The sequence below is a fragment of the Colias eurytheme genome, chromosome 7 (assembly GCF_061535395.1).
Source record: "Colias eurytheme isolate Ceu_HAF_F1 chromosome 7, ilColEury1 Martin Lab GWU primary, whole genome shotgun sequence".
In the NCBI taxonomy this organism is placed as follows: domain Eukaryota; kingdom Metazoa; phylum Arthropoda; class Insecta; order Lepidoptera; family Pieridae; genus Colias; species Colias eurytheme.
Window position 1 is genome coordinate 6,675,149 of NC_142986.1, and position 27,786 is coordinate 6,702,934.

Sequence of the window (27,786 nt, forward strand, 5' to 3'; positions counted from 1 at the left end):
TTTTAATGAAGTTAGAACGCAAGGTGAGACCGTGAGACGTTATCAATTGAATTATTTAACATATTTCAAATGTAAAACAGGCTGATAAAAATGTTAATGGTAAAAAGTAGTCGTTTATATCATTTAGAATATGCTTACGACTAATTAGTTTAGTCATCATTTATTAAAAAATTTGTAAAACACTAAAAAGAAGCATACAAAAATATTAAGGTCTGTTTTAGGATCATTTAAGAATTTATTTTCTTCTAATATTTTTGAAACTATTTTTACTATGGCGACTTGCCGACGATAACGACGATAGAAGTGTGATAAAAAATAGCGATCGATGCGAATGCATGTTTGTCAGTTGTCACATTTGTGACTTATGGCCATTTTATAGAAATGGTGTACCTATGAAATAACTATTTTTTTAGAATGTTTTATCCCGCGGGAATTCAATATCTGCACTTACGAAGACGCGATCGATACTTGGTAATAAAATTCAGATGATACACAAAACAGATGGACGCTGAAATACGTAGGTACATATTGGAGTTTGTTATGAAATATCGTACTTACACAAAACTATTTATTGCAAATGTTGTATCGTAATAAGAATAAAAGATGCACATAAATCCTACCATTCTACTTATATTATACCTAATTTATAAATGAAAAAGCTTATGAGGATGGATGTATGTAGGTATGTTGGTTCTACCACAGAATAATAACAAGTTGGTTCTACTGAAGAGAAAAACAAATGAACTATAAAAATACTTGATTTTGTAAGCAGCTTCATTCGTGGGTGAAACCGCGAGTTATAATAACAAAAAACCTATAAAAAGAGGGAAAGTTAAGAAGATTAAATATAAGTTATATTATTTATATATTACACAATTAAAAACTATATAAAACTTTCATTTTAAAATTAATATCAGAACTACGAATAAAATCATAATTCCATCTATTTCTATTACATTCGTGTTTGTGTAGAAAGCTAATTGTTGTCACAAATAATACAATTGCTCTCATTAAGTATATTACGTGGATGTATTATTTATTCATTTGTTTTTCACTTATGAAACAAAACAAACAAAATTTTAGGATATGTCACTGCAAATTATAAAATACATAATATTATCGAGATCAAAATTCAAAACGTTAAACATACGTAAGTACATCATTGGACCCAGATATTTATCATATTTAGTTTACGAAGATCTTTAAATTTTCTGGAATTGGTAGAAAAATTACCAATGCCATGACATTATGTAACATGAATCAATAGGAAAGCATTAGATAACATGAGAGAGACGAAGGAAATTTATACGCAAATAAAAGTTTAGGAATCTAAAGAATATTTAAAAAGGTTTACAAAATTGAATTTTCGTTAAGATAGTCAGTACAACAATGGAGATACTATTAGCTTGACAATTTTATTGAATCCATAATGAAATTATGACCTCATTGTGTTGACTTTTCTATCCAACGTATTTACGGCGGAACTCGGAAGGGACAGCAAATAAACGGGGCAATTAAGATCGTAAATAAATACGGGACAGATTAGCACCATGCCCTTCGTTCTCATGTCGTGTGCTCTAATTGAAGTGTTGAGATTGATTGAGCAATAAAATTGAGCGATTAAAGAAATCGTTAATGATAGAACTTACTAAAATATATCTTGTTAAAACTTATAATTTTATAAACTCGTAGTAGGATATCATTTAATGAGCTTTGAAATAAACCCAAAAAACTATATAAACATACGAATGTTTCGTCAATCTTGTTTGTATCTATCTATTAGTATTTTCAACGTGCGGTTAAAATCAATTACGCCCCAATTCTTATGTGAAAATTTACATACATATGTGGCCCTTTGTTGTGTGGCATTGTATTCTTTTATGTCGTAATAATAACAGATTTTATTTTTCACAGTCAGATCTTTTTTCGCACAAAGATATGAATATAAAATAACGTTCCCATTTTTATATGGCTAAAGTATAATTAAAATAATAACAACATATCGTTAAAAGTGGATTTTTTACTACTACTTCGAACTGAGAAATGAATAAAGCAATGTTTTAATATTCTTGGTATTCTGATTACTTTTATGTCTGCATCTTATGTTATTTTGGTTGTGTTTGATAGGTAGCCATCTCTATTATTATTTATTCTCGTATATCGACATTATAAGATGAAAAGTTCCTAACAGTAGTTCCCAAAATAAGGGCGTTAAACCAAACTCTTCAGGTTTATAATATACCTAAGTAGAGATAAAACTTACCCTCATCAATGTACTTGAGCACGAACTGGACATCAGGTCCCCATGCTGAAGCCACCTCCAGGGGTGATTCGGCATCTCGTAAAACGTGTACTGTAAATAATCATAAAATATGTTAGAAGAATAAAGATACGACTTTGAAAAATATAACCTAAAATTCCGTAGTAACTATATTATCTAATATGTGCCTATAATGTGTTCCTAAGAGAACTGGAAATGTTTCAATATCTACTAAAACCACAAGTCTCTCTATATCATGGAATGTAGGTAATCATACTGATATACTTCTTTATTTCTTAGCTATAAGAATAACCTCAGTTATAATTTAATAATTTATTATCTCATAAACCTCTAAATCTTTATTATCTCATAAAATGTAAAAGTACAACCGCCATTCTCATAGTCCTAAATACACAATGGGGCCTAGCGCAATCATTGGAGCCTTCGCTTACGTAAATTAGACAATTCTCAAGTTATCATTCGTCAGCCAGTTAATATAAAAGGTTAGCAAAAACAAATTAAGTAAGGAAACACGAGGAATATTCCGGTAAGGCAAGGCCGCCTGCGCCTTCATTACCGTTGTCAGAATTATCTGCTTCCAAATTGTAAAAGAAAATAAGTCGGCTTTCGTTTGAATTGAGCTCATTACATCACAAGAGGCGAGCCTATTCACAAACAGAAGCTTTCGCCATTGTTTGAATACTACGATCAGTGATAACAGAGAAAAAACAATTTAATGCTAAGTGAAGTCATATTTTCTGCATAATCGTCGTTATTTGGGTCAAGAGTGCCCTTAATCGGTTTCCCAAATACAATAATAGTTATTATTCTTAGTCAAGTATTCGTGAAGTATACTTCACTTGCCGTTGTGCAACACGAATTAGGCAATAGCCGAAAAAACATTGAAAGGCTTTTCTATAACTATTTATAGAGGGTTTAATCAAGCTTGTATTATTTTAAGTACCTTCATATGAAAATACAATAGATGCTATTAGAAGATATATTTATTGACACATGTACGTATCATTCTATTATCTACAGTACCTAATTATAATTTATATAATTTTTATTTTGTTATTTAATCATTATGAAGCAACTTTACTATAATATGTAATATTTTTTTGTTATTAATATCTAGATACTATTTAATGTAAAATTTAGCAATAAACCATAAAAATGAATAACAAATAAAGGGTTATTTTTAATTTTAAATAGAAGAGGTAATCTTAAGATTTTTATGTTGAGAATCCATACTAATATTATAAATGCGAAAGTAACTCTGTCTGTCTGTCTGTTACTCAATCACGCCTGAACTACTGAACCAATTTGCATGAAATTTGGTATAGATATATTTTGATACCCGAGAAAGGACATACTTAGGATAGGTTTTATCCCGGAAATCCTACGGGAACGGGTTTTTCTCTGAAAACGCGGGCGAAGCCGCGGGCGGAAAGCTAGTAAGTAATAATATCATTAGCCGATGTACATCAGAGCGCCTTCTTGAAACATAAAAGCAATAATTAACCTGCGCCGGCGCAATTGAGTAAATTATTTCAAAGGAACTTTACGATATTATAAAACGATTTTCTCGTTATTCATTATGCGAAACAGGAGTGTCTTATAACCGTAATTATTTTTCTGGTGGGAATAAAAACAAAGTGAATTCAAATGTGAAAGTAAAAGCCGTCTAACGAGTGAGTATGAAATGACTTACATCTATAATCTATATAGCGCTCTCGAACCGGCTCAACTATTGAGGCTGGGAAAGATCAAACGTATGAATGTTTGTGACTTTTATTCATTCTTAACTTAATTACCAATTGTAAAGCTTTATCTTTAATCATTCATAATTATTTCCGTAGAGAATAAATCGATTTATTTGTATCGAATCCTTCGGCTATCGTGTGCAGATATTCGTTTATTGTAAGTTGTAAGACTTATCTGTATCACAATTTTGAATGTCTATATACCAAAAAATCAAAACTTACAACTCAAACGTAATCAAAATCCTGGCAACATTTAATAAACTTCGCTCTTTACCTCATAATGAATTCAGGAGCTTGATTAACATCTAAAGCTCATATTTACGAACAATTTAACATTATGTTGTATGTAAATGCTTAAATTTATTGAATACAACGTTATTACCTCGTTATCATCGTCGCGTGTGTCCTTATCTACCCATTCTTCGCAAATATGAGTTCATTAGGCCAAATTATAGTTGTTACCTTGCAATTTGCTATTGCATGCCACTCTGATGGGAAGTTAATGTATACGGGAACATTGTATGGGCCTCGTTCACAAACTCCGCTTCAGGAGATCAAATCTTTGATTAATTTCCTTGGGGGTGAACGGCTTTCAAACTTTTCTCTTTTTTTACGTGTACAGTTTATTGCTATCTTTTTAGTATCTTATTAGCATCATTATAAAAATGAAAATACTCTACTTAATATATTTAACCTTCTCTGTTTAATAATTTTCCTTGCTTGATTAGTTTATCGCTCAAATTTTGCCCCAATTTTTTGCCTTGACCCATTTCAATACTTACTCTTAGGTAGATACTGCACGTCAACGGCATAAGAGCCATAAGAGATAGATATTCCGGGTAGGTATAGTATGTGACCATAGATTTTTAAAATATCCTCTCATGGACCCATCGGAACTTATCGGAATGATACTCGTACACATATATTTCTTTATTCATTAGTAACAATAACGTTCTAGCTCAAAGGTGATTTTAGTAATTTATTGCCTAAAATATACTTCTACCATTCCAGTATAGGGTAATATAAACAATAATGAGCTGGTTGTTGAAACAAAAGCGGTGGTTTCACGTCTTTACGAGAGTTGCATAATGAAGTGACCCTTTATAACTTTACATAGAGAAAATGTATGCATGAAACTAGAATTACGTTTTCTGAGGTAAAATATTACTACAACGTTAAACGCTAACAACACTCCGACGAGGTTTGGTCGTTAATTATATACTACGTAATAGCTAGATTAAAAATAGATGTTTTTTAAAGACTAAAAATAGCAAGGTCAGTTTCTAGTCTGACCTAATAACAACTTAATCACTTGTTCAACTCGTTTAAACCGTGTTTTTCTTGGAAATGTAGAGCTTTTTCTAGATTATGTTAGAAGGTTTCGGAAAATAAATATGTGTCAGAAAACATTCATAATTGTACAAAATTATAAATTCGTAACATACCACTGGAAAATATAAGGTATTAGAGAGGTTATTTGTTAAATATTTTTCAAAGTATTAAACGAGAAATTATAATACCGAGAAAATTATAAGATACTTTCATCCAGAATTAAGTAACTTAACAAATATATATAATTTTACAATTACAAATACACAGAACTTAACTATATAACAAGAACGTGAAATTGGTTTATTATTACAATCGCTCTACGTTTAGCCGTTAAAAAATAACTCAAAGGATCATTACGGGGAACATTGCGTAAGTATAGTTATTTACATTTCCTTGGAAGCGACGGCCGAGCCGTTTCCTTGACCGATGGCAAATGAAAATGAAATTTCGGACATATCTTTCCCACGGATGACTCGATAGGGAGGCAATTACGGCAGCACAAGTTTTTACCGACGCCCGCGATGGCTTGCACACTCTTATTGGCTCGACATGTGAGTAATGTGTTTAAAGAAATATAATGTTACTATGTGTACGCGACGGCGACGAGTTTCAGCTAACCTTTTCTCATTTCCTCTGCTAGAAACTTCGTCCTGTTCGCGACTGTAAGTTATTTGCAAACTTTGCAGTTCAGTAGTTTTTGTAGCTACAAAAACTACTGAATACTACAAATCCATGTCTTCGCTCCTACTATATAATCTTTCGTATATAAGATGTCAAGATTTAATTAAAGCAGTTTTAATATAGATTGAAGGCTTGTTGCAATGATATAAAAAGACTGCATTTACGATCAAGATTTTTATAAAAACTCGACACTTTCAAGTTGAGCTATATCCGATATCCACAAAAACTTGCCGGTGCGTATGAAGAACCTTTTTCATATAATATATAGATTAGATACTTATATGAGGACACTTACACGCTCATACACAGGTAGGAACCCATCAAGTACTATTACAGGCGGATCAAAGTGGATGTGAAGTCATAACGGATGGTTCGCGACACTCAATGAGATGTTCCTTCTTGACATAAAAACTAAAATGTAGCGGTCTTGCTTTTTATGTCAAGCGCATGTTTCCTTCGTCTATCTTACATCCTCTTGTTAATTGGGAGTCACGTTATTCAGAGGATTTTTAGCTTTCTATGTATCTGTAGATTCGCAATACGTTAATTCAAATCACAAATCCAATACTGAAAAATTAATATAACATAATATTCAAACTGTATACTTAGGTAATAATTCTCTTAGATATAAAAACACTGATCAATATCAGAAAATAATTTCATTGGCCGTCGATCAATAAGAAAATAGAACATAACAATACGTAAATACAAAATATTTTTGTTGAAGCTTACGTCCATACTTCATATTACATTAATCCAGTTTTACTGGGTCCAATTACAGATATTGCAGTGAAATTAAAAGCTCGCTTTAATACCTGTTTTAAAATTACTTGCGCATTCAATTTGTTATGAATACTAGTGAGTATGCAGCAATTAAGTTTTTTCGTGAAGTTTCTGACGATGTGGTACATATAAGATACAACCTCCTTCATTCTTTCGCTTAACTTTTTATACAATCCCATTATAATGCCTATTTGAATTTTTCTAGTTTTCTTTCTATTATAAATCATAATCTGTGAGTATTACCACAGAAATAATATTGTAATACTGTGGTATTACTGTAATCCTCATTATTAACTTATTTAATCAGTATCCAGTAGTTACTTTCAAAGCGAGATCCCTATCTCCTATGGAATAAAATGTCTTTTGTGTTAAAAATGTACCATTACGATGTCTGACTATTGATTTCCTGGGTAGAGCAAAAAGCTTATGCTATTGAAAAACCTAAAAGTTTAAAGCTTGCCCTTTGCCCCACAGTATTAACAATGTGAAAACTAATTAATCCTATTAACGTATCGTGGACTTCTGATATGATCTTTACAGGCAACGTGAATATCAGCTTTTGTGCAGCTTACATCTATACTAATATTATAAAGCTGAAGAGTTTGTTTGTTTGTTTGTTTGTTTGTTTGTTTGTTTGAACGCGCTAATCTCGGGAACTACTGGTCCGATTTAAAAAATTCTTTCGGTGTTAGAAAGCTCATTTATCGAGGAAGGTTATAGGCTATATATCATCACGCTACGACCAACAGGAGCGAAGCCACGGGGGTGAAACCGCGGGGAGCAGCTAGTATACTATAATTATATAATGCCTTTAATAATGTTTATTTCATTGAATATAATATTTCTTTCTTTCTTAACAGCGATTCGCAAGGTCACATCTGTGGTTAGTATGATGATGGTGACGATATTATTTTGATCATTTTTAATTATGATGATGAAAATGATGATCGAAATTGAATAATTGTAACATAACAACGCGTGATCACGGGGTCTCCCCGTCTCTATAGATATGTAGTTCTATAATCACCTCCATGATGCGGGTGCACGCTGATGAGCAAGCAGGGCTCGTCGCCCGGCTCCCTGCAGCAGTCCAGCACATCGCGGCTGGTGGTCTGCGGCGTCACCGGCACAGCCGTGGGAGACCAGCCCACGCCGCTTTCGCACCATACTCTCACTATAATCTGTAATATAAGTATTATTTTGATTAGTGGAAACAATTTCAAAAAAAGGTAAGTAGATAGGTACGTATACATATATTTAATCGATATGTGTATAAGATAGTGATATTTTTGTGACTACTACTACAGGATCTTCGTGGATTTTCTCATTGGTCAAGCCTAAATTGCCAATAGATTAAAGATACAGATTACATTAAATCGTCGTGAAATCGTGAAACTCCTTTGGCAAGATTCATATAGATACCAAAATCGTCACCTTACTCCGTGCCGTGACGGTATAGCTATAACGCGAACTTGAAATTTTATACTAAAAACTTTAGATATTTGCACGGAAATAACAATATACAATGTTTTACAATAAACAAAAGTAAACATTCGATATCATATAAAACATTTTCAACAGTCATTAAAATGTACGTTAGCAATAACGATGAACTCTAATTACAAATATATTCGCAATTTATTTCATTAATCCTTTCGATTGTTATTCTGTTCGAAATTATCATTTCAGTTGTTAAATTTCAACCGCACAAGTACCACGTTGTTATGTTAATAATTTTCGTTTATTATATTCGAGTGTACTTACTTCATAATGAGTACATTTCATTTTATAAATCAAAACATGATTGAAATGACAACAAATCATGAATAAAAATTCTATCTAAGTACCTAGGTACTTGTTAACCGACTTCATTATTATTTCTTTGTCAAAGAATAAAGAAAAATTATCAGAATCGAAAATAGTTAAACAACCGCTTGCTATCTTTCAATTTCTTGAACATCTAATAGCACAAGCTTAATGCTTATTAAATTTTATTCAGTCTTAACAATTGTAATTTACATTGATCAATGACAAATTCGATACTATTTTCTCTACATAAATCGAAATTCTAAACATGTTTATAAAAGCTAAACATATTCCACCCATACCCCGGCTATATAGCTTTATCAGCCATAACGCCTGGAGCTTGTCTCTGAAAACTCGAATGAAGTAAATAGCTGTACTAAAACAGAGTAGAAAGTAACATTATGTAGCAACGAAGATGGTACATTTATGAGATTTATGTGGCGGGAAGTGAATTATCGATGTAATTACGTTATATGAGACTTAAACGTATTTAAAATTGCTTAAATATAAATAATCTTGATTTAGGCTTTTAATATTTCCTGTATGTTTAAAATTCATGTTCAATATAAAAAAAAACCGCTAGGAATTATTGAAAACGACGCGACGATAGAAAATGTTTTATATTAAATTTTATTTCCGCCACGCGGCACAGGTAATTATTGTGTGAATAAAATATATAAATCCAATTTTAGACATGTACGGAGTACCTACTGATAAAACTTTTCCCTTATTGTAATCTTGAAATTAACAAAACGTCGACTAACTTTATAATTCAAAACTAATTACCCGACTACGGCAAAGCAAAAGGAGGGTTATGATTTTGACAGGCTATGTATGTATGTATGTATGTATGTATGTATATATGTATGTATGTATGTATGTATGTATGTATGTATGTTCATCTGTTCCCTCGTAACTTCTAAACTACTTATCAGAATTCGACAAATGACATATCATTAGAAGCGTCTTAATTGTCCGCTGGTTATAGGCTATATGGGGTTTCACAAAATCTAATGTGGCGCCCTCTAGCGGACAAAACATACAGAGTAAAAAAATAAAGTTAAGATAAATATGCCGTGTTTGGTATCATTTGAAAGCTTTTTACTTGCACATTTTGAATATATATATATTACTAGCATTTCCTTGTGACTTTACCTGTATTCATGGGCTGATTGCATATAATTCACATCTTTTTGTTCATAGCTTCTTTATTAGTTCATCAATTTAACTTTTGTTTTATACTTTTTCAGCGTCGTTTTTTGTCGTAGTTGGGTTTTAGTTGTTTTACTTTTTATCTTGTTTTAACAATCTGAAAGCAAAATTTAATAAACGTATCTTATTTGTAGGCGTTAATTAACTCTCAGAATTAGATACAATTAAATTAAATATTGCTTCAGCATAATTTGTGTATAGAAGTAGTTTGTATTCATTAGCAAGTGCTTTCATTACAACCCTATTAATTGAGAGTACAAATAACAGCTACTGTCCTAATTGGACAATTTAATATTTCCTAGGAAAGGAATCGCGTTCTGCTGTAAATTTGTATGAAACATTCATTATAGGAAACATTTTTCAGTACAAAATAGCTCCATTTACTGAATTATAATAGTCGAGTAAAATATTTCATTTGTGCAGGTCAAATTTATGTTAACGTTGTGTTAGTTGAGTTAAAAGTACCTAGTTGTTAGTGGGATAGATGGGATAAATATAATAAATCATTTTTGTCAATGTATTGGTACATCATAAATTAAAACTATGTGTTAAAATTTTTGTAGGTATTTATAATGCGTTCCTATTGTGGTTCCTATAGATTTTGCAAAGTTTACTATTTATGAAACTAGATGGCGTGGTGTATACTTTATACCACATACATTACCTACACCAGGTAGTTTAATATCTATACTTATACATGCCTATGTTTTTAAAACCATACTTATTTACTAATTTATAAGCCCTTTAAAAGATAATACCTATGTATAGAATAAATATACTTGTTTGATTTTAATTTTCTACAACGATTCGAATCATCATTTTATTAAAAAAATACTTCAATATTGATGTATCAACATTCATTATCGATTTTTCCTAAATATTGTTTAGGTACAACTTTAAAAATTAACGTACAACACTTGCTCATTGCTCATTCAGCTAACCGAAAATGTAAACACAGTACAAATATTTCTCAAGATATGTGGAAAACGTATAATTTAACATGCAGTGATTATTTCGCAAACCCACATAAATCTCGTGTTTTCGTGACATCACTTTCTCTTGCGTCGGCGTAAAATCTTTAATTTATTTTATGGGGTTTCGCGGGAACTGTAATTTTAATAGTCATAGAAACAAAAGTTATGTTCTGAAGCTTCGGTACCTATTTGTTTTAGAAAAGCGTAAAATAAAATATGAGGAACGACTTATAATATTATATTATGATTTGAAAAGATGAAAACTAACGTATTGACTTTATTAAGTATAATATTATTTAAGAGGAATGTTTATTTGATAAAACTTTTGCATTTATGTTCTCATAACATCTGTCTCATTGGAAATATTGAGTTTCTACTAAAAATAATAGATTATTACAAAATGTTATTATTCCGCTTTTTAAACGCTGTAAAGCATTGCATCATTACACAATATTCGCGTAAATTAAAAAAAGAAATATATTTTCCTATAGTCTTTATTTTTTTAATCATTTAAATATTTGAAATACAATGCTAATGAAAATTGATATTGGCTACAGCCAGTTTCATGATAAAATTAAATAAATGCAGACAACAATTATATCGACTTTAATGTCAATAGTTCCTTTAACAAACACTCTAGAACATTGTTAAAATATATCCTTATCATATATTATTCTAGTTTTAAACTATTAATACACTGCTTACTATCAAATATACCATTAATCCATCTACGATCCGTCACCTATGAACCATCATTTTCAGCCACACAATCAATATTATCCTAATTAACACTCAATCTAAATGTAAGCATATCTATTATTCCATCAAAGTGAATCGCATAATTGTTTATGCCTTGTATAACTAGTACATACGAATAGGAATAAGGCGGGTCCACACAGAGCGAGCATCCTAGCGAAGCAATTTCCGCGCGTATTTATTATACACGTAATATCACACCATCGAGATAGATATCACACACGCTTTCTTCGCCCGAGCGATGTTCACATAAACCGAGCTGCTTCGTGCGGAAAATGCTTCGCGAGCCTGCTCGCTCTGTGTGAGTCCGCCTATATAGAATGTTTACACTTTACAGATACCATTACTATGCGAAATGGTCTCTTTGACGAAACTACGAACGCAAAGTTTGTATCTGTAGAGATATTATGTAAATTTAAGTGATGCCTGTCATTTATATACAGCCTGTACGTCTATCAAAGCAAATACATCTGTCATAGACCGGGAGATACTGACACAAAATTTCGAGTCATTTGTAGCAGGATGGCGGTTCTACAGGGTTCTTAGTACGCAATGACAAAAAGAAAAACGATGGTGTGAACGCTGGTACCGGCGTCTTAGTCGCGTGGGCGTTAGTCGAACTCGTCGGAAAAATAGCGAAAGTCAAACGATTTGTAACACAAAAATTTTAGAATTTACCGATAGCCCATAAAAAAGAAGTAGGCGGTAGTGTCATGCCATACTTTTCCGGTGTGACTTACAGCCCGCCATACCGACGCGAATGTGTGGATTCAAATAAAACAATTATTCAACCATTTGTACCAGGCTAACTTTTGCACAGGTAACCATCGTCGTGCAGCCATTTACGAAAATCGCCATGCCATACTTTTCGGACGATTCCAAATGGTCGCCATACCGCCGAAAATTTGCAAAAAAATTTTATTTCGCCAAACTTTTTGTACCAGTATTGCATTTGGATTTTTGGAGAGTATTTGATAAAATGTGACCATTATTATATTTGCCATACTTCTAGTAGGGGGAATAAGTGCTGTCATACTTGAAAAATTAATTAAGTATTAATTTATATAAGTGAAGATTTCCAACACCTAGATCTTTGAAATTTTGTATTTATATTCGTTGATCCTCAAACTTACAGAAAAAATAAGTGCCATACTGTTACAAATCGTTTGACTTTCGCTATTTTCCGACGAGTTCGACTAACGCCCACGCGACTAAGCCGCCGGTACCAGCGTTCACACCATCATTTTTCTTTTTGTCATTGCGTACTAAGAACCCTGTAGAACCGCCATCCTGTTACAAATGACTCGAAATTTTGTGTCAGTATCTCCCGGTCTATCAGCTAAGCCTTGATTTGTTTTGTACAATCGCCCGTAATAACAAATCCGTATAAGGCGAATTCTTGGGCGAAAGGTTGGATGATTGATAAGTATTCCTATAAAACTGGTGAACCACCCAAATTCTATTCATTGTTGAGAAAGCATCGCAATTCGTAAAGGTGTGCCTGTTCAACTCACCAGACACCAAGTTACTAACCAGCTATTTTAATTTGAATATACCTAAATGAGCAAATGACAGTTTGAAATAATTATCATGTTTCCCTTTATGTAAGAATGATTACAATTTATTGAACTCAATTACATCAGTATTACATCGCTTGTAAAGTTAGATAATAATCTTAAAATAGAACTGGGATAAAAATTGTGGCATTACCAATGTGAATAAAAACTTGGCTAAACACATACTAGTTTCATTATGCCCTACCAGTTTTCTAAGTACCCAATGAGGGGACTTTTTGCCACGTTCACAATTAAAGGATGACGATTGTGAACCCAGATATGGTTAGAACTATGGGTTATTATGGTCTAGATCTAAATAGGAACAAAAAGGTGGGTATTTGAGGGACGCGCGAACTTCCTTTAGCAAGTCCAGCTGCGTCAGCAGATGTTTGTGTAATTACGTATAATTTAAAGGGGTTACTTGATGTACAACGGACAATGTTTGCATAAGACGCGCAAAGGTTATGTGGGTTATGATAACGATATTTTTAGCTACATAAGTAATGAGGACTTTAAACTAGTTAAAGAACGCAGTTTCCCTTTAAAACTATAATCGTATCAAAATTTATTCTTATTTAATTTTTCAGTGCAAGAGTATTATACTATCCATCCATCCATCCTTACAAACTTTCACGTTTATTCAGTACATTTAAGCGGTTTTCTGTTATATTATATAGTTAGATATAACTACCTGTATTTCCTCTATGAAAGCGAATTTAAAATACCTATTGGTAATAAACTTTCAATGAAATCAGATTAGTACTGAAAATAAATTAATAGATAGGTACTTTATTATATTTACCTACTTATTTCTTACAAATAGAGAATCATCGTTTTAGAATTTGAATCGAATCTTTTTAATTTAACTTCCCACGAGAAATATTCACATTTATGCCTCGAGTTCAAAAGATTAACTCTCGCAAATACGAGCTTATATGCTTTCCATTTACTTTGAACGCAAGTTTACCTACTACCTGTTAGTTATCTTTTCGTTTTCGGGTAAATTATTTATTATTATTGATTCATTGAATTTAAAAAAGCATTTGATTACTCAATATTCTGGATACAATTGCCGTCAACCAATTACGTAATTTCATATTAATATTATTACCCTCAACGCAAATCAAACATAAATCATGTTTATTAGTTTAAGTAGACAATATTGTATCCCAAAATGCAAATAAGCATAGTTAGGCGAAAGGTTTTGTTTGCTTAGTCATAATTTATGGAGGCAGAGAGTACACAAGTAAAGCCTTGAAACTAGCTGACCAAATATCAGATCCATATATCTAGTACTTTGTCTACTATCTTCAATGTACGACCCGAAATAGTACTGTGGAACAATTTAAATTCATCTTCTTTAGCTGTGTTTGAAATACCTAATAGCTACAATTTAGATTAAGTTTATGTTCTTCTTGTGCTACTTTACTATGGCGAAAGCTTTCTATGTTCCTTTATATATATGAATAATATTTCTGATAAAGAAAACAAAGATTTCAATTGAATATACAGTACCATTGATTTCTGAAAGATTGAAATCGAATAACTGAAAGCTTGAAATCTGTCTTATCATGTTACGTAGGCATCTGTTCATTTACCGAACTGAATTCAAACGCACATACCTACAGAAAATAGAAAATTGTAAGGTCCTATACTATTTCCCTGGAATAATAATAATTATCACTTTACATCCTATAGTCTATACAATAAAGATTGAAGAAAGGAAACTTCCAAATTCCACTATTCTATATATTTCGTTATATCAAATAGAGACTTATTGCATTAGATGAGAAATTTTACACATTACGTTAACTGGTTTAATGGTACATATACTAAGGGCCCTAAAGTATATCTAAGCGGGAAATATGTGCAATATTTTATGGCAATGTGACACAACCACGCGAAAGCAGCCGCGGGGGTCAAAACTTCTTAATAATTTATTGGGTTTTGCTTACCGGAATCATTTTTGGGTGACATGTGTGGATACAGCCGTATGCTCCTCTCTGAAACACAAATTCATAAAGCTAAAATTTCATTATTTTATAGCGTTAATATGTTTAGTATTTTTTAAACTTGAAATCCTAAAACCGATTATATGAAAAATGAAAACGTAATTGAATAAAATTGTGCAATTTTTTTTTAACGTAACTTTTAAAAATGTATTTCTCAAATGTTTCGAAGAGTAAAAATAAAAAATAAATATGGTTTTTTATAAGTATTATTTTAAAATTACAAGGATGTAATTGTAATTTTTTCTTATTAAAAAAAATTGCAATCTATTCTGCAATATTCAAATATGCAAGCACCCTAGATTTAAACCAGAAACAAACAATTCCTCACGTAGAGCATTACAAGAGGAAGGTGAGATAGATCTGAATGTAAATTATTATTTCGTGTCGTAATTTATCTAGTGATGATATTCTTCCTATTGTGATTCAAATTGAAAAGGCCAAAGCTTTTATCCGCAATTAGATACAAAAAGACTTACAATGATAAATACATTAATTTTATGGCATAATGCTCAAGCTTCATTGTTCTTTGACGATTGAAGTCATGGTGGAAGTAATTAGTTTAGCTAATTCACCTATTAAGAACTCTACTCCTATCCATCATAAAGCACAAGCGTAAGATTTAAAATCAGATCTTCGTTGTACAACTGTGAAAATAGCATCTGAATTCCAGTTCGTGCAGTAGGTAGTTTTATTTGACACTTAAAAAATAATTCATCAGAAGAACGAATTATAAATCAAAACAGAAGTTTTGATTTATAATTCGTTAAAGTACGTCCAGACTTCAGACCAATAACAATTTTCGTATTCTATATAAAAATATGAAGATAAGGCCCGAAAACCACAAACTTGTTGCTAAGTTGAACCTGTTGCTATTTGTTAACCGACTTCAAAAAAAAGGAGGAGGTTTTTTTTTGCATTTTCACTAATATAATAATTATTATATTAATTAATTCTCATTAATTAATGCGTATCTGCAGCATGCTCTAGAACTGGAACATTCATACATAATTCCTGACTAAAATGTTTCGTAGTTCCTGAGTTTCTCTTAGCTTTTGTTAAAGAAAAATAAAGGCACAATACAATGAAGGTACTGATCAAGATTTGTCTAAGAGATAGATTTAAAAGATTAACCGTAAACTATTTAACTATCTAATCAATATACAGCACTATCTAATTAATGTATTATAGCAGTATGTTATACCAACGTTGAAAAAGTTATTCGTTACTTTTATGGATGTTCAGCCTTAAATAAAATAAACAGAACAAACTCTGAGACTAAAACATAGATTTTCCTCCTGGGTGTAAATAAAATATGTAAACACGAACACATTGCGGTGTGAGCTTTCTCTATACGCTCCGAGGCAGCGCTAACAGCTCATATTCACCCACTTTTACTGCGCTAAGCTATGTATTGTCTCCTGAACCAGTCTACAATAAGCGCATTAAAACCCCCACTCGTATATTATGCCCTAATCCGTACAAAATCGTACCGTTTTAAACAGTCCCTTTAAATAGGACTTAACATCACGTTTGTATTGTATAGTATTTTAATTAAACGTATTTATATGGTAAAGGGTTGTTGACCTTTCGGTTCTTAAGATACGAACAATGCACGTTTTGCGAATTATCTCAAATTGCTAAGGTTAAGTTGTGGTAACACGATACAAGATTTTAAAGGAAAATACACCAAAATACATGCAGTCTATGGACTAGACCTAGAGCAACTTCAATTAATAAGTAATAACCATAATATTCACAATAGACTTTACCGTTTCAACGTAACATTTTCTTAATTTTAATTTGAACATACACACAATCTCGTTTAATAAACATCGATACATGAATTAAAAACCTGTATTATTTTCATAATAATTGTTCATTACCCGCGATAGAGTTGTTAGAACAAGTCATTTGCCAGTTAAAAGACAGGTATTCAAATGATATTAAAGCTTTTCAGCGCGCATAAGAATTCACAAGAACATTTTCTCTCCACTAAATATTCATACATTCAAATAGCCCGCGTAGGAGTGACACAAGTGTATTATTAAACTTTCAACTTTAAAGACACAAGAGAGCAACTAAATGTTCAATGGGAAGTGAGAATGTCTGATATTATAAGTATACATCGGGAAATACAAGCGTCTGTTAGCGAGTAAGACGTGACTGCACAAATTACTCGCAACATCTGAATAGCAATGACGGCTGCTATTCTAACAAATGATTTATCTTTATTCTTGTAATATAACACTAATGGTATAGCATATTTCAAATACTATTTTGTGGTGTTGGTTTCGAAGCATTCTCTTTGATAGAAACTTTTTACAACTTAAACTTTTTGTTGCTTCTTTCATTCTGCAATTTTTGTAGTTTAATTTATTAAAATGGAATTACATTTAATTTGTCGCGACGTTTTATAAAATCCCGGAAAACGAAATTGCACTTGTTCGTTTAGGTGTTTAAATTACAATAACCGGAAGCGTTTTTGTTTCTTTCTTGCCCAGTTTACACCGAAGTGCCATAATATTTCCATTTTTTTATTGTTTGATACTTTTAAAGACGTATTTAATCGCAGTTTTCATTTGGATTTTATGTCATATTGGGCTGGGAATTTTTGTGTCCACTGTCCTGTCATAACATAACTTGTATCTATGCGTATTTTTTTCATTTACTAAATTAAAAGTTAAAACAAGTTGGATTTGTAGTTGTAGTGCAGTATATTATGTTCAATCATCTAGGAGTAATACAAAGTAACTATGACATAAAATTCCCCACCACCTCTCCAACCTTATGCCCCAACAGAGTCCCAATACGTATTAAACTTCCAAGACATTGTCCTAACATAAACCTTAACATACGTTTCGATAGCCGGAACGGTACAAGCAATATAAAACATTTAAACAATTTCGCAATCAATGTAAACTCGTCGACCATTACACGGACAGATTGGGGTGTGCCGCGTGCAGAATGTTTATTGCGACGAAATCAACGGCACGGAAGGGACAAATTGGCCACCATACCGTTTCCGGATTACCTATACCACAGCAGGGTTTGATAGTTCGTAATTTGGCGGTCGCTGTCACCCACAGTGGCCCGTGAAATATTTGGTAGCGACGGGCGCGGAGCCATTTGCATACAATGAGTGTAGAATCGAGGGTGGGACCGAGGGAAAGGCTGTCTTAACGTTTCGGAAGTACCGGTTGAACATCCGATTGTATTGTTCGGTATTGAAATGGTCGATTGCCTTATTTAAGTGTACAGATTTATAGCGTAATACGCAATGTTTTATGGCATGGGTGGTCCCAGGTGATTAAATTCTGTTCTTGTCTGGTTGTCATCATGTTTAAGTATAAATATTAATCATCTACAAAATGGGCGAAAGCTGCGGGTTCTAATGGTACATTCGATTTGACGTCTACAAAATTGTTAATTAATAAACTAAGGCAATGTTTGTTAATCATTAACTCTCGTACTTTTCATGTTCATTTGCTTAAAAAATGTTTCTAATTCTATTAATTTTGAAAGCTTTCTGAGTTTGGGACTAGGTGGCGTTGTGTTTAATATGTATAAGTATATTTTACCTACTTCTACAATAATGATATACTATGTCAGACGAGAACATTACACTATATAAAAATTTATTAAAGAATCGTTAAATTCGAAGAAGCAAGTAAACTAATAATGAATATTTATAAGGACCGTACCTCATAAAATGTTTAACACTCAAAACCTTCTTTATCGCAAAGGATTCGAAACTTTATCTTATCTAATGACTGTATTAAAAACCTTTCAAATCAAAATAGAGCCAGACCTCCCTGGCGTTTTATGGACTTTGAATTTAGATTAGTCGCATTAAATTAAGTTGATTATGTTCTTGATTCTGAGCAAAACTCAGTCCAAATAATGTCATAAATTATGAACTGCTTTAAATTTTAATAGCAGCAGAAACAAGCACATTTGGCTGATAAGTCATGAATTATTTAAGACAATCCGTTTGCATAACAAATCTTTAAAGAATTATCATTTTATAGAAATTGAAAGTCATTAAGTGTCTAATAGCCTATTTAATTCGGTAAATATGGCACTTTACCTAATTGACTTTTCGCGTAGGTACGTAGTATTTTATTTTTACCTACTAAATATTTACAGACGGACGGACAGACAGACAGCGAAGTCTAAGTAATAGGGTCCCATTTTACCCTTTCCATATGGAACCCAAACAAATAGGCTAATTCATACCAGGTATACGCAATTGGACGTCACGTCTACATTGACCTTAAGCAGTTTAAGAACTTGAACTATTGTTACTGTCTCGATCTTACTTCGGGGTAAGTTCGTGCGCAGATGCCAAGTGTGATGAACGTAAGAGCTGTATCGAACCACGAACACCATCGATAGATGCGCAAAACATTTTTAAATAAAATAATAGTCATTATACACTAAATACTGTTACTTTCTCTTGTGAATCAAAGCTATTTCACGACTATAAAATAACATAAACATGTTATTGAGAACGAGATAATATGATAACGTGTATTAAATGTAGCATTTAAATATTAATAACGTAACAAACAACCATACAAAAAATGGGCTTGCATATTTAATTGATCTCTAAGCCTAACAAATCAAATTTTTATTTTATTTAATTATATAAACGATTTATAAAAACTAGCATGAAAACATATTACATATTACATTAAACATATCCGTCTGGTGGAAATATCTTATTACTTAATAAATGCAAACTTCCTGGCCACTTTTATTTATTACATCTTAAGATTTAGGTATATAAAAACGACTTCTAGATAGACAATATTATCTGTAGCTTAAGTAGACGTATTTCTGTATTTTGCTCACTCCAATCTTGTACCTAGCCTGGGATAAAATCCGCTTAGTTCGACTCCGCGTAAATAGCTCGGCCATACATTCCAATCCCAGTCACGTTATAGTCGGTTTAACACAGCCTTTAGTTGGGCAGATGTACAGGAATTCGATACTTACACACAATCATTCTGTCAAGCCGTCCGTCCGCGGGAAGCATGTGCCAATCGCCGAATCAAGCACACGCTGAAGCCTTTAAAATTGCTCTTTATACATTCATGGTCATGTTATCTGTACGCGTGTTCAGGGAGTTGATTGAACCGAACGTAATTGCACAGCCGTTTTTGATTTATTCACATTTTTCCGCTTTAGATGATAAACAATTCATGTGCGTAACTCTTGATGTCTTGCGTTATTGTTTTTATGATTTAGGTATGTATATAATTTGAATTTTTCAACGTAATTGTTGTCTACGTCTACTTTTGAATATCAATAATTGTTATAAGACCAAAATATAAGAAAAGTAGAGCAAATACAGCACAACAAATGTACCTTTTACCTTTTATACCAGACAATAATAAAATAACTGACAATATTACTAGATTACGATACGATTGCCTATAAGATTTCCCAACGAATATGTTATCTATTACAAAAATGTATTACTATTCTTCTCATTACCTAATTCCTAAATACACATACAAAACTATATTTAAACTTATAGCGTAGGTACTTTATACTTATAACGTAATTCTCATTCAATGTAACATTATACAAATAATTGTAACCTTTATTGCTATTGTATTTCGAATCCCAGTTTCATTACCAAAAATTATAGACCATTCAACATAGAATTACGAAAACAGATAATGATTCCGATCTATAAAATTAAATGATTGGCAAATATTGGCTAGTCGTTATGGCATCCGTATCTGTAGTTTACAAATTACACATCTCTTTAATAGTATAGCAATTTGTTAAATTTTAGAAGCAATTTGTTAAAGGTTACGTTTAATTATAAATTTGACTCTACAATTGAAAATGCTATTATCTGATAAAATATAATCACTGTTATTTCGTCCTCAAAATACAAATAAAAAAATGACTTCTTAAAACCAGTTCAAATGGTTCAGCTTTGTTTCTATTCATATCAATGAAATAGTGATACTGTTTCGTTTAAACATAAAAATCTAAGCCACTTAACTAAAGAAACGTGGGAATTGTACTTTAACGACTCTAAAATGAAATCTCCATAACGATATTATCTGTTTTATGAATGCTATAAAAAAGAAAAAGAAAACATTAATGTTTGTTCAATACAGCCGTAAAACACCTTAACATATTTATTAACACTATTTGAAGGACAATTATTGTAAATAACTAGCGATTATTTGATTTTCGTGTGATCAGGAGTTTCATGTGGTAATTGGTCATTACTCATTAAGTCATTACGTTATGAATGCCGTCGCGGAAATTACGTGTTATTAAATTTATTAATAGACTAGCTTTCCGCCCGCGGCTTTGCCAGCTTTGCCTTAAACCTGAACCTAATGAACAATTATGTACCAAAATCTTCCTCTTGAGTCACTCTATCTATTAAAAAAAAACGCATCAAAATCCGTTGCGCAGTTTTAAAGATTTAAATTTTAAACATACAAAGGGACAGAGAAAGCGATATTGTTTTATACTATGTAGTTGATATTCGAAGCAAATATGATTTTTAAAGTTATTCTTGTTATAAGTTCATATGGTATCTAATTGAAAATCGATGCCATGCCCGTTGCGGCTCAGTGGGACACACTTCCATTTTCTTTTATTGCTATTGTTTTCATTATGTAATGACTCATTTTCCGATATGTTACAGTTCTTTTGTGAAATACGGAAAAATATTTCTAAATGCAGCAGACTAGTAGGTAGATTTTTTATCCTATCCTATCCTACTTTATTATAGATGCGAAAGTTTGTAAGGATGGATGTATGTGTGTAATTTTTTTACTCTTTCACGCAAATACTACTGAACCGATTACAATGAAATTTAGCACACATATAGAGGGTAACTTGGATGAACACATAGGATAGGTTTTATCCCGGAATTCCCACGGGAACGGGAACTATGCGGATTTTTCTTTGAAAACGCGGGTGGAAAGCTAGTATAAGTAATAAAAATTGTATATTTTAAAATTCGGTACATAGGTATATAGAATGTATAATATATAGGTAGGTAGCTTGAATAAATCATGAATAATAATTTACATAATTTCATAGTAAATATTTTTTCTATCATCAAAGCATATAAACATGTGTATATAGCATAGATATTTTCAGCATATAATCTGAGGCTGAAAAGCGAATAATTTCATTTTATAACAAGCTCAGAGTTTATTCGACTCTAAATAATCGTAAAAGTTGTTTGATATTTTATGGTGCTTCAGACATTAATGCACAAAACATCATTACTACGTAGTTATAAACTGTTTATATTCACAAGCTGCAATATTCTATAATAAGAGTCTCATTAAAGATATAAACCAACGAAATATTTATTTTCTCTTTCATAAATAAGGCAATTGAAAATAAAGTTGAAATCAAGGTTTCAACTTTAACAAAGTTTTAAAAATAGAATATAAAATAAATGTTGATACAATGTAGGTACCTACAAGTATCAAAATAAGTCATAAGAATGAGATATTATGATGGTTTTATAAATTGCCATGAACATGACGATGCAGAAAATGAAATATTTATAAACAAAACGGAGCTAACTCTTGCTCTAAAGCAAAAGTTTGAGAAAAGCTTTATCGTCATTACTATTTCTTTACACACAGCAGCGGAAAAGGGCACATTAGACCATCCACCACACTGGCAAAGTTGCCAGAAGTGTTAGTAGTCGACCTTCTATCTGTCTATCTGTTTTTCTCTTCAAACCTTCTTCACAAATGCTTTGAAATGCACTTTTATCCTTTCTATATAGGCATGAACCTACGTAACGTAAACAGCTATGTAAAAAACCGGCCAAGTGCGAGTCGGACTCGCGCACCGAGGGTTCCGTCCAACCTGCTGTTTCTTTTGATTGCGTTGACATAGAAGTTTGATTTTGTTACAGCTTAAAGGTATTATAGACCTGAGTATTTGGTATGAATTTCAATTTAATACCTCTACGCGTTTATGAGGAAATGGGTAGTAAGTTTAAAATTATTAAAAAAATAAATATTATGTGATGTAACTAAAAATTTATGGTTTTCGTAATTTTTCCTTTATCTATGCTATAAGACGTTGCTTCGTACCAAATTTCAAGATTCTGAGTTCACGGGAAGCACCCTGTAGGTTTTGATTCCCTTGCAAGTGTCGAAAATTTGCGGCATAAACGGCTGTATCTTTTGATTGCGTTGGCTTAGAAGTTTGATTTTTTCAGAGCTTCAAGGGACAGTAGACTTGAGTAATTGATATAAATTTCAGCTTCATACCTCCACGCGTTCCTGAGAAAAAGGGTCTTGACAGACGGACGGACGGACAACAAAGTGATCCTATAAGGGTTCCGTTTTTTCCTTTTGAGGTACTGAACCCTAAAAATGAAGGGATGATAAATTATCATCTCTTCATTTTTGGCAGGAATTTTAGAATATATTTCCCTATTGCATAAGAAGCAATTAGAACGCAAACACTTTGAAATGCACTTTTATCCTTTCTATATAGGCATGAACCTACGTAACGTAAACAGCTATGTAAAAAAACCGGCCAAGTGCGAGTCGGACTCGCGCACCGAGGGTTCCGTCCAACCTGCTGTTTCTTTTGATTGCGTTGACATAGAAGTTTGATTTTGTTACAGCTTAAAGGTATTATAGACCTGAGTATTTGGTATGAATTTCAATTTAATACCTCTACGCGTTTATGAGGAAATGGGTAGTAAGTTTAAAATTATTAAAAAAATATATATTATGTGATGTAACTAAAAATTTATGGTTTTCGTAATTTTTCCTTTATCTATGCTATAAGACGTTGCTTCGTACCAAATTTCAAGATTCTGAGTTCACGGGAAGCACCCTGTAGGTTTTGATTCCCTTGCAAGTGTCGAAAATTTGCGGCATAAACGGCTGTATCTTTTGATTGCGTTGGCTTAGAAGTTTGATTTTTTCAGAGCTTCAAGGGACAGTAGACTTGAGTAATTGATATAAATTTCAGCTTCATACCTCCACGCGTTCCTGAGAAAAAGGGTCTTGACAGACGGACGGACGGACAACAAAGTGATCCTATAAGGGTTCCGTTTTTTCCTTTTGAGGTACGGAACCCTAAAAATGAAGGGATGATAAATATCATCTCTTCATTTTTGGCAGGAATTTTAGAATATATTTCCCTATTGCATAAGAAGCAATTAGAACGCAAACACCTAAATCATTTTAAGAAACAACCTATATGAAAAAATATGCATTAGTAGATAATGCGCAAAATGTATCCTTGAATTTTTTGCGCAATATTTACGGTCATGGGAAATAAGTGCTTAAATCCTCGTGATAAAGAATCGCTTTATGATTTAGATTGAGGAAATACTTAAACTGAACCCAAGGTCATCAGACAGCTAATGAAGGCAAAAACTGAGGGTCAAGGCACTCCCAATGATTAAGAATTTGAAACAAAATAATGAACATTTGTATTGTTCTATTATAATCTTTTAAAGAACAATTCAATTGTTAATTAAATTGGTTTACAAAGCGCTACTGAAGTTAGTATCTATCTATCTTTGAGTAATATAACTTGTCAATGCATGCCTAATTCAAGAGTCGTTGCTTTGCATTGTGACGTAACATAAACTAAAACTGAAACATTCTGCAGTCAGCTAAACTTCTTATATCCTGCCTCTGAATCACCATGACTATAATACATTAAAAAAACAACAGCGAAACAATTTGTCAAGTCAATGTAGACCTATTCAATAGTATTCAATATACCTACATAATATTATACACAAATATACTCACCGTAACATTTATAATATTATATTACTACGGATTTTTAAAAACCCAATTATTTACAATGATTGAAATCTTTTAAATACTCAATTGTTATTACTTTATTACATACCATCAACGACAATAATAATAATAATTATTATTACCGACACCTTATTAAAGTTCATTACATATTATGGTTAGCTTTAAAGTCAACACTTAATTTAAATAATTTTACGCACAATCTACCTTAACAGGTAAATCATAATGACCAAAATCCTTTGAGCCGTAATTCAAAAGCCTCTTTCAAAGTTGTGGACGGCGTGTGGTGTGGAAACTGGGCAATTGTTAAGCTTCCATGAATGGAAAGAAAAAAACGAACATTATGATTTTTATTGTGAGCGGAACGAGATATTGCTTTGAGGACAAACTCGCTATACAAAACTCGACCAGCCTCACATGGACTGCCGTGAACTACAAAATTTAACCTTCGACTAAATGACTCTTGTTCGTATAAAGTGGTTTCAATTATTGCGAGTATATTGGGTGAATTTCACAAGAGCTTTCAGAGCAATTTTAAACTAAATGGAAAATGAAAATGCACTCCACGTTTCTAACACAACGCAAATAAATAGCGAAGTTTTTACTGCTGGTGACAATGAGCTTCTTTCTTTTTCATAAACAAAGGACACGCCTTTAGCTAAACTTTACCACGAAAGTACTACCGGGATAATTGTTTAGAAACAACGCTGTATTTATTAATTATTATATTTTTATGGGCATGATACTATGAACATTTTAAATACTTACAAAATTCAATTATAGATACTAAGCGGTAGCAATATGTAAGGAAATTTATAACAATCCTCAGTTACAACTTTGGGAATGTAATATTATAGAAATTAATATATGTAGTATACAACATACAGATTACAGACCTTTAACAGGCAATATAGGTCTCCGTAATTTGGTGCGGCGCTACTCAATTCTTTTACAATTTACAAGCTCATTGTGAAAACCGGTTTGAAAGAATCCGCCTTGCGTCAACCACGCGTAAATATTTCATTAATTGATGACATGCGGAAGACCAAAAAGCATGTTAGAAATCGTACTGGTTTAACATTTAGATGCAAAATTCCAATCAGCCAAAATATATGGTTGAAATTTACCATAACTGGTTAAAAATTCATAGGCTAAAGTGTTTAATCATCGAGTCAGATAATTTGGTTAATAGATTAATAAGGCGTTTAACAAAGTTAAAATTAATTTGATAATCGTTTGTCGTACGTTCGTAAACTTGTTTTACATTCTTGAGATATTGATATTCTTTATCAAGAAACACTTTGTTAAAAGATGATAATATCAAGGTGCTATTGGCACTTACAACTAAATTTTAATATCAGTATAGACTTGATAATATTATTTGTAATTCATAACGTTACAAAGGTAATATAAAAATATTTCCTTTGCAGTTTTAATATAATGAGAAAATTGTGTCTGTATTAATAAATTTCTATAAAATATAAAGAATCGAGCCACTCAACGATATCATGGAGATTTCATTGGGGAAATATCGCAATACCATTATAGGAGAACGCCGGTGGATATTAATAAGCAGTCAAGTACGTATCATAACAGGTAATTAAGGGTTCCGTAAGAAAAATAAAACTACAAGTAGGATGTTTTCAATTTTTCATTTTATTTAAGTATTTGATTATAATAATAAATGTGCTCACTAACGAAGACCGAATTTTATTTAATAACAGCTAAACATTAAATATACAAAACATTACAAGGAATTAGAATTGATATCTGATAACTGATAAGGCTAGGCTTAAAGTAGTAGAGGTACCTCTGCTTATTATACTTGAAAGTTGAAGCATTACAAAACCTTCAAACAATCGTATTACATTTTTTATTCGTAGGTACGGACTACAAAGAAAAAATCAGTTATACGCAACAACCACACCACATAAATCTACAAATATATCCGACATAATGATTATGCCGATGTTCTAAAAAAATATATTTCAAGGATAGCAACTACAAGTTCGCAGTCTCTTGCCAAGATCAGATGATTGTTTTTGACAAAAAATAGCCTTGACGGAAATTTAATAATTATTAAGTTGTAACGTTGTTGTTGTTATGAGTAGATATTGTGATCTTGACGGTCAAGACGAACCTTAACATTTATTTTGAAGAAAATTTTTAAATAATTTTACTAGAAGGAAATTCTGACTTTTGGGTAAAATAAAACGCAATCGAGATCTTCACAAATCGTGTATTAAATCCAATTATAATACAATTCGTGCTTTATATAAATACCTGCAATCGAGGTTACAAAATTCCCACGCGGCAAGGGTTTACGGTTAAGAATATTCCTATAAATTAAACCTGCCAAAGGAATATAATGAGTTATTTTCACAGGCTGAGCGACTGCCGATTTCATAACTAATAAATACTTCAAATCCGCTAACCACAGAGAAGCTGATATTGTGGTAGGAATGAAGGCATGGTCCATGGACACAGTAAATATAATACTAGCAGTAAAGCAACTAAGCCTTGTTGTAGGTAGTTTCTATACTGTTCGTAATCTGTTTACTGTGGCGTGGAGCTGTAAATCTGTCATCGACCAAATTACAAGCGAGTTAACTTCATGCAAGTGTTTGAATAGAAACGGTGCGTGCTGCGCTCATGCAAAGTTAAATACATTTGCCGTTCGAAATGTGTCGATGAATTTATGACCAAAATCGCCTGACAAAGCAAATCACGCTACACTTCACCTATTGTATTATTTTATGGTGATTTTGGAAGCTGATTAGTCACAGCATATACTAATCCAAATCTAGATAAATACACGAAGTAGCATACATTATATGAAACAGAA

General features: G+C 32.1%; 1 protein-coding gene across 1 annotated transcript in view; it reads right to left on the bottom strand.

Moving 5' to 3' along the window:
- ASPP (Ankyrin-repeat, SH3-domain, and Proline-rich-region containing Protein) overlaps positions 1-27,786 on the bottom strand; it is a 231,322-nt gene that overhangs the window by 165,910 nt on the left and 37,626 nt on the right. Inside the window, exons 2-4 of the mRNA XM_090104153.1 lie at positions 15,082-15,129; positions 7,850-8,003; positions 2,264-2,353 (exon numbers count right to left, since the gene is read on the bottom strand). Coding sequence (XP_089960279.1) covers positions 2,264-2,353; positions 7,850-8,003; positions 15,082-15,090 — 253 coding nt within the window. The 5' untranslated portion in view covers positions 15,091-15,129. The remainder of the gene's footprint in view (positions 1-2,263; positions 2,354-7,849; positions 8,004-15,081; positions 15,130-27,786) is intronic.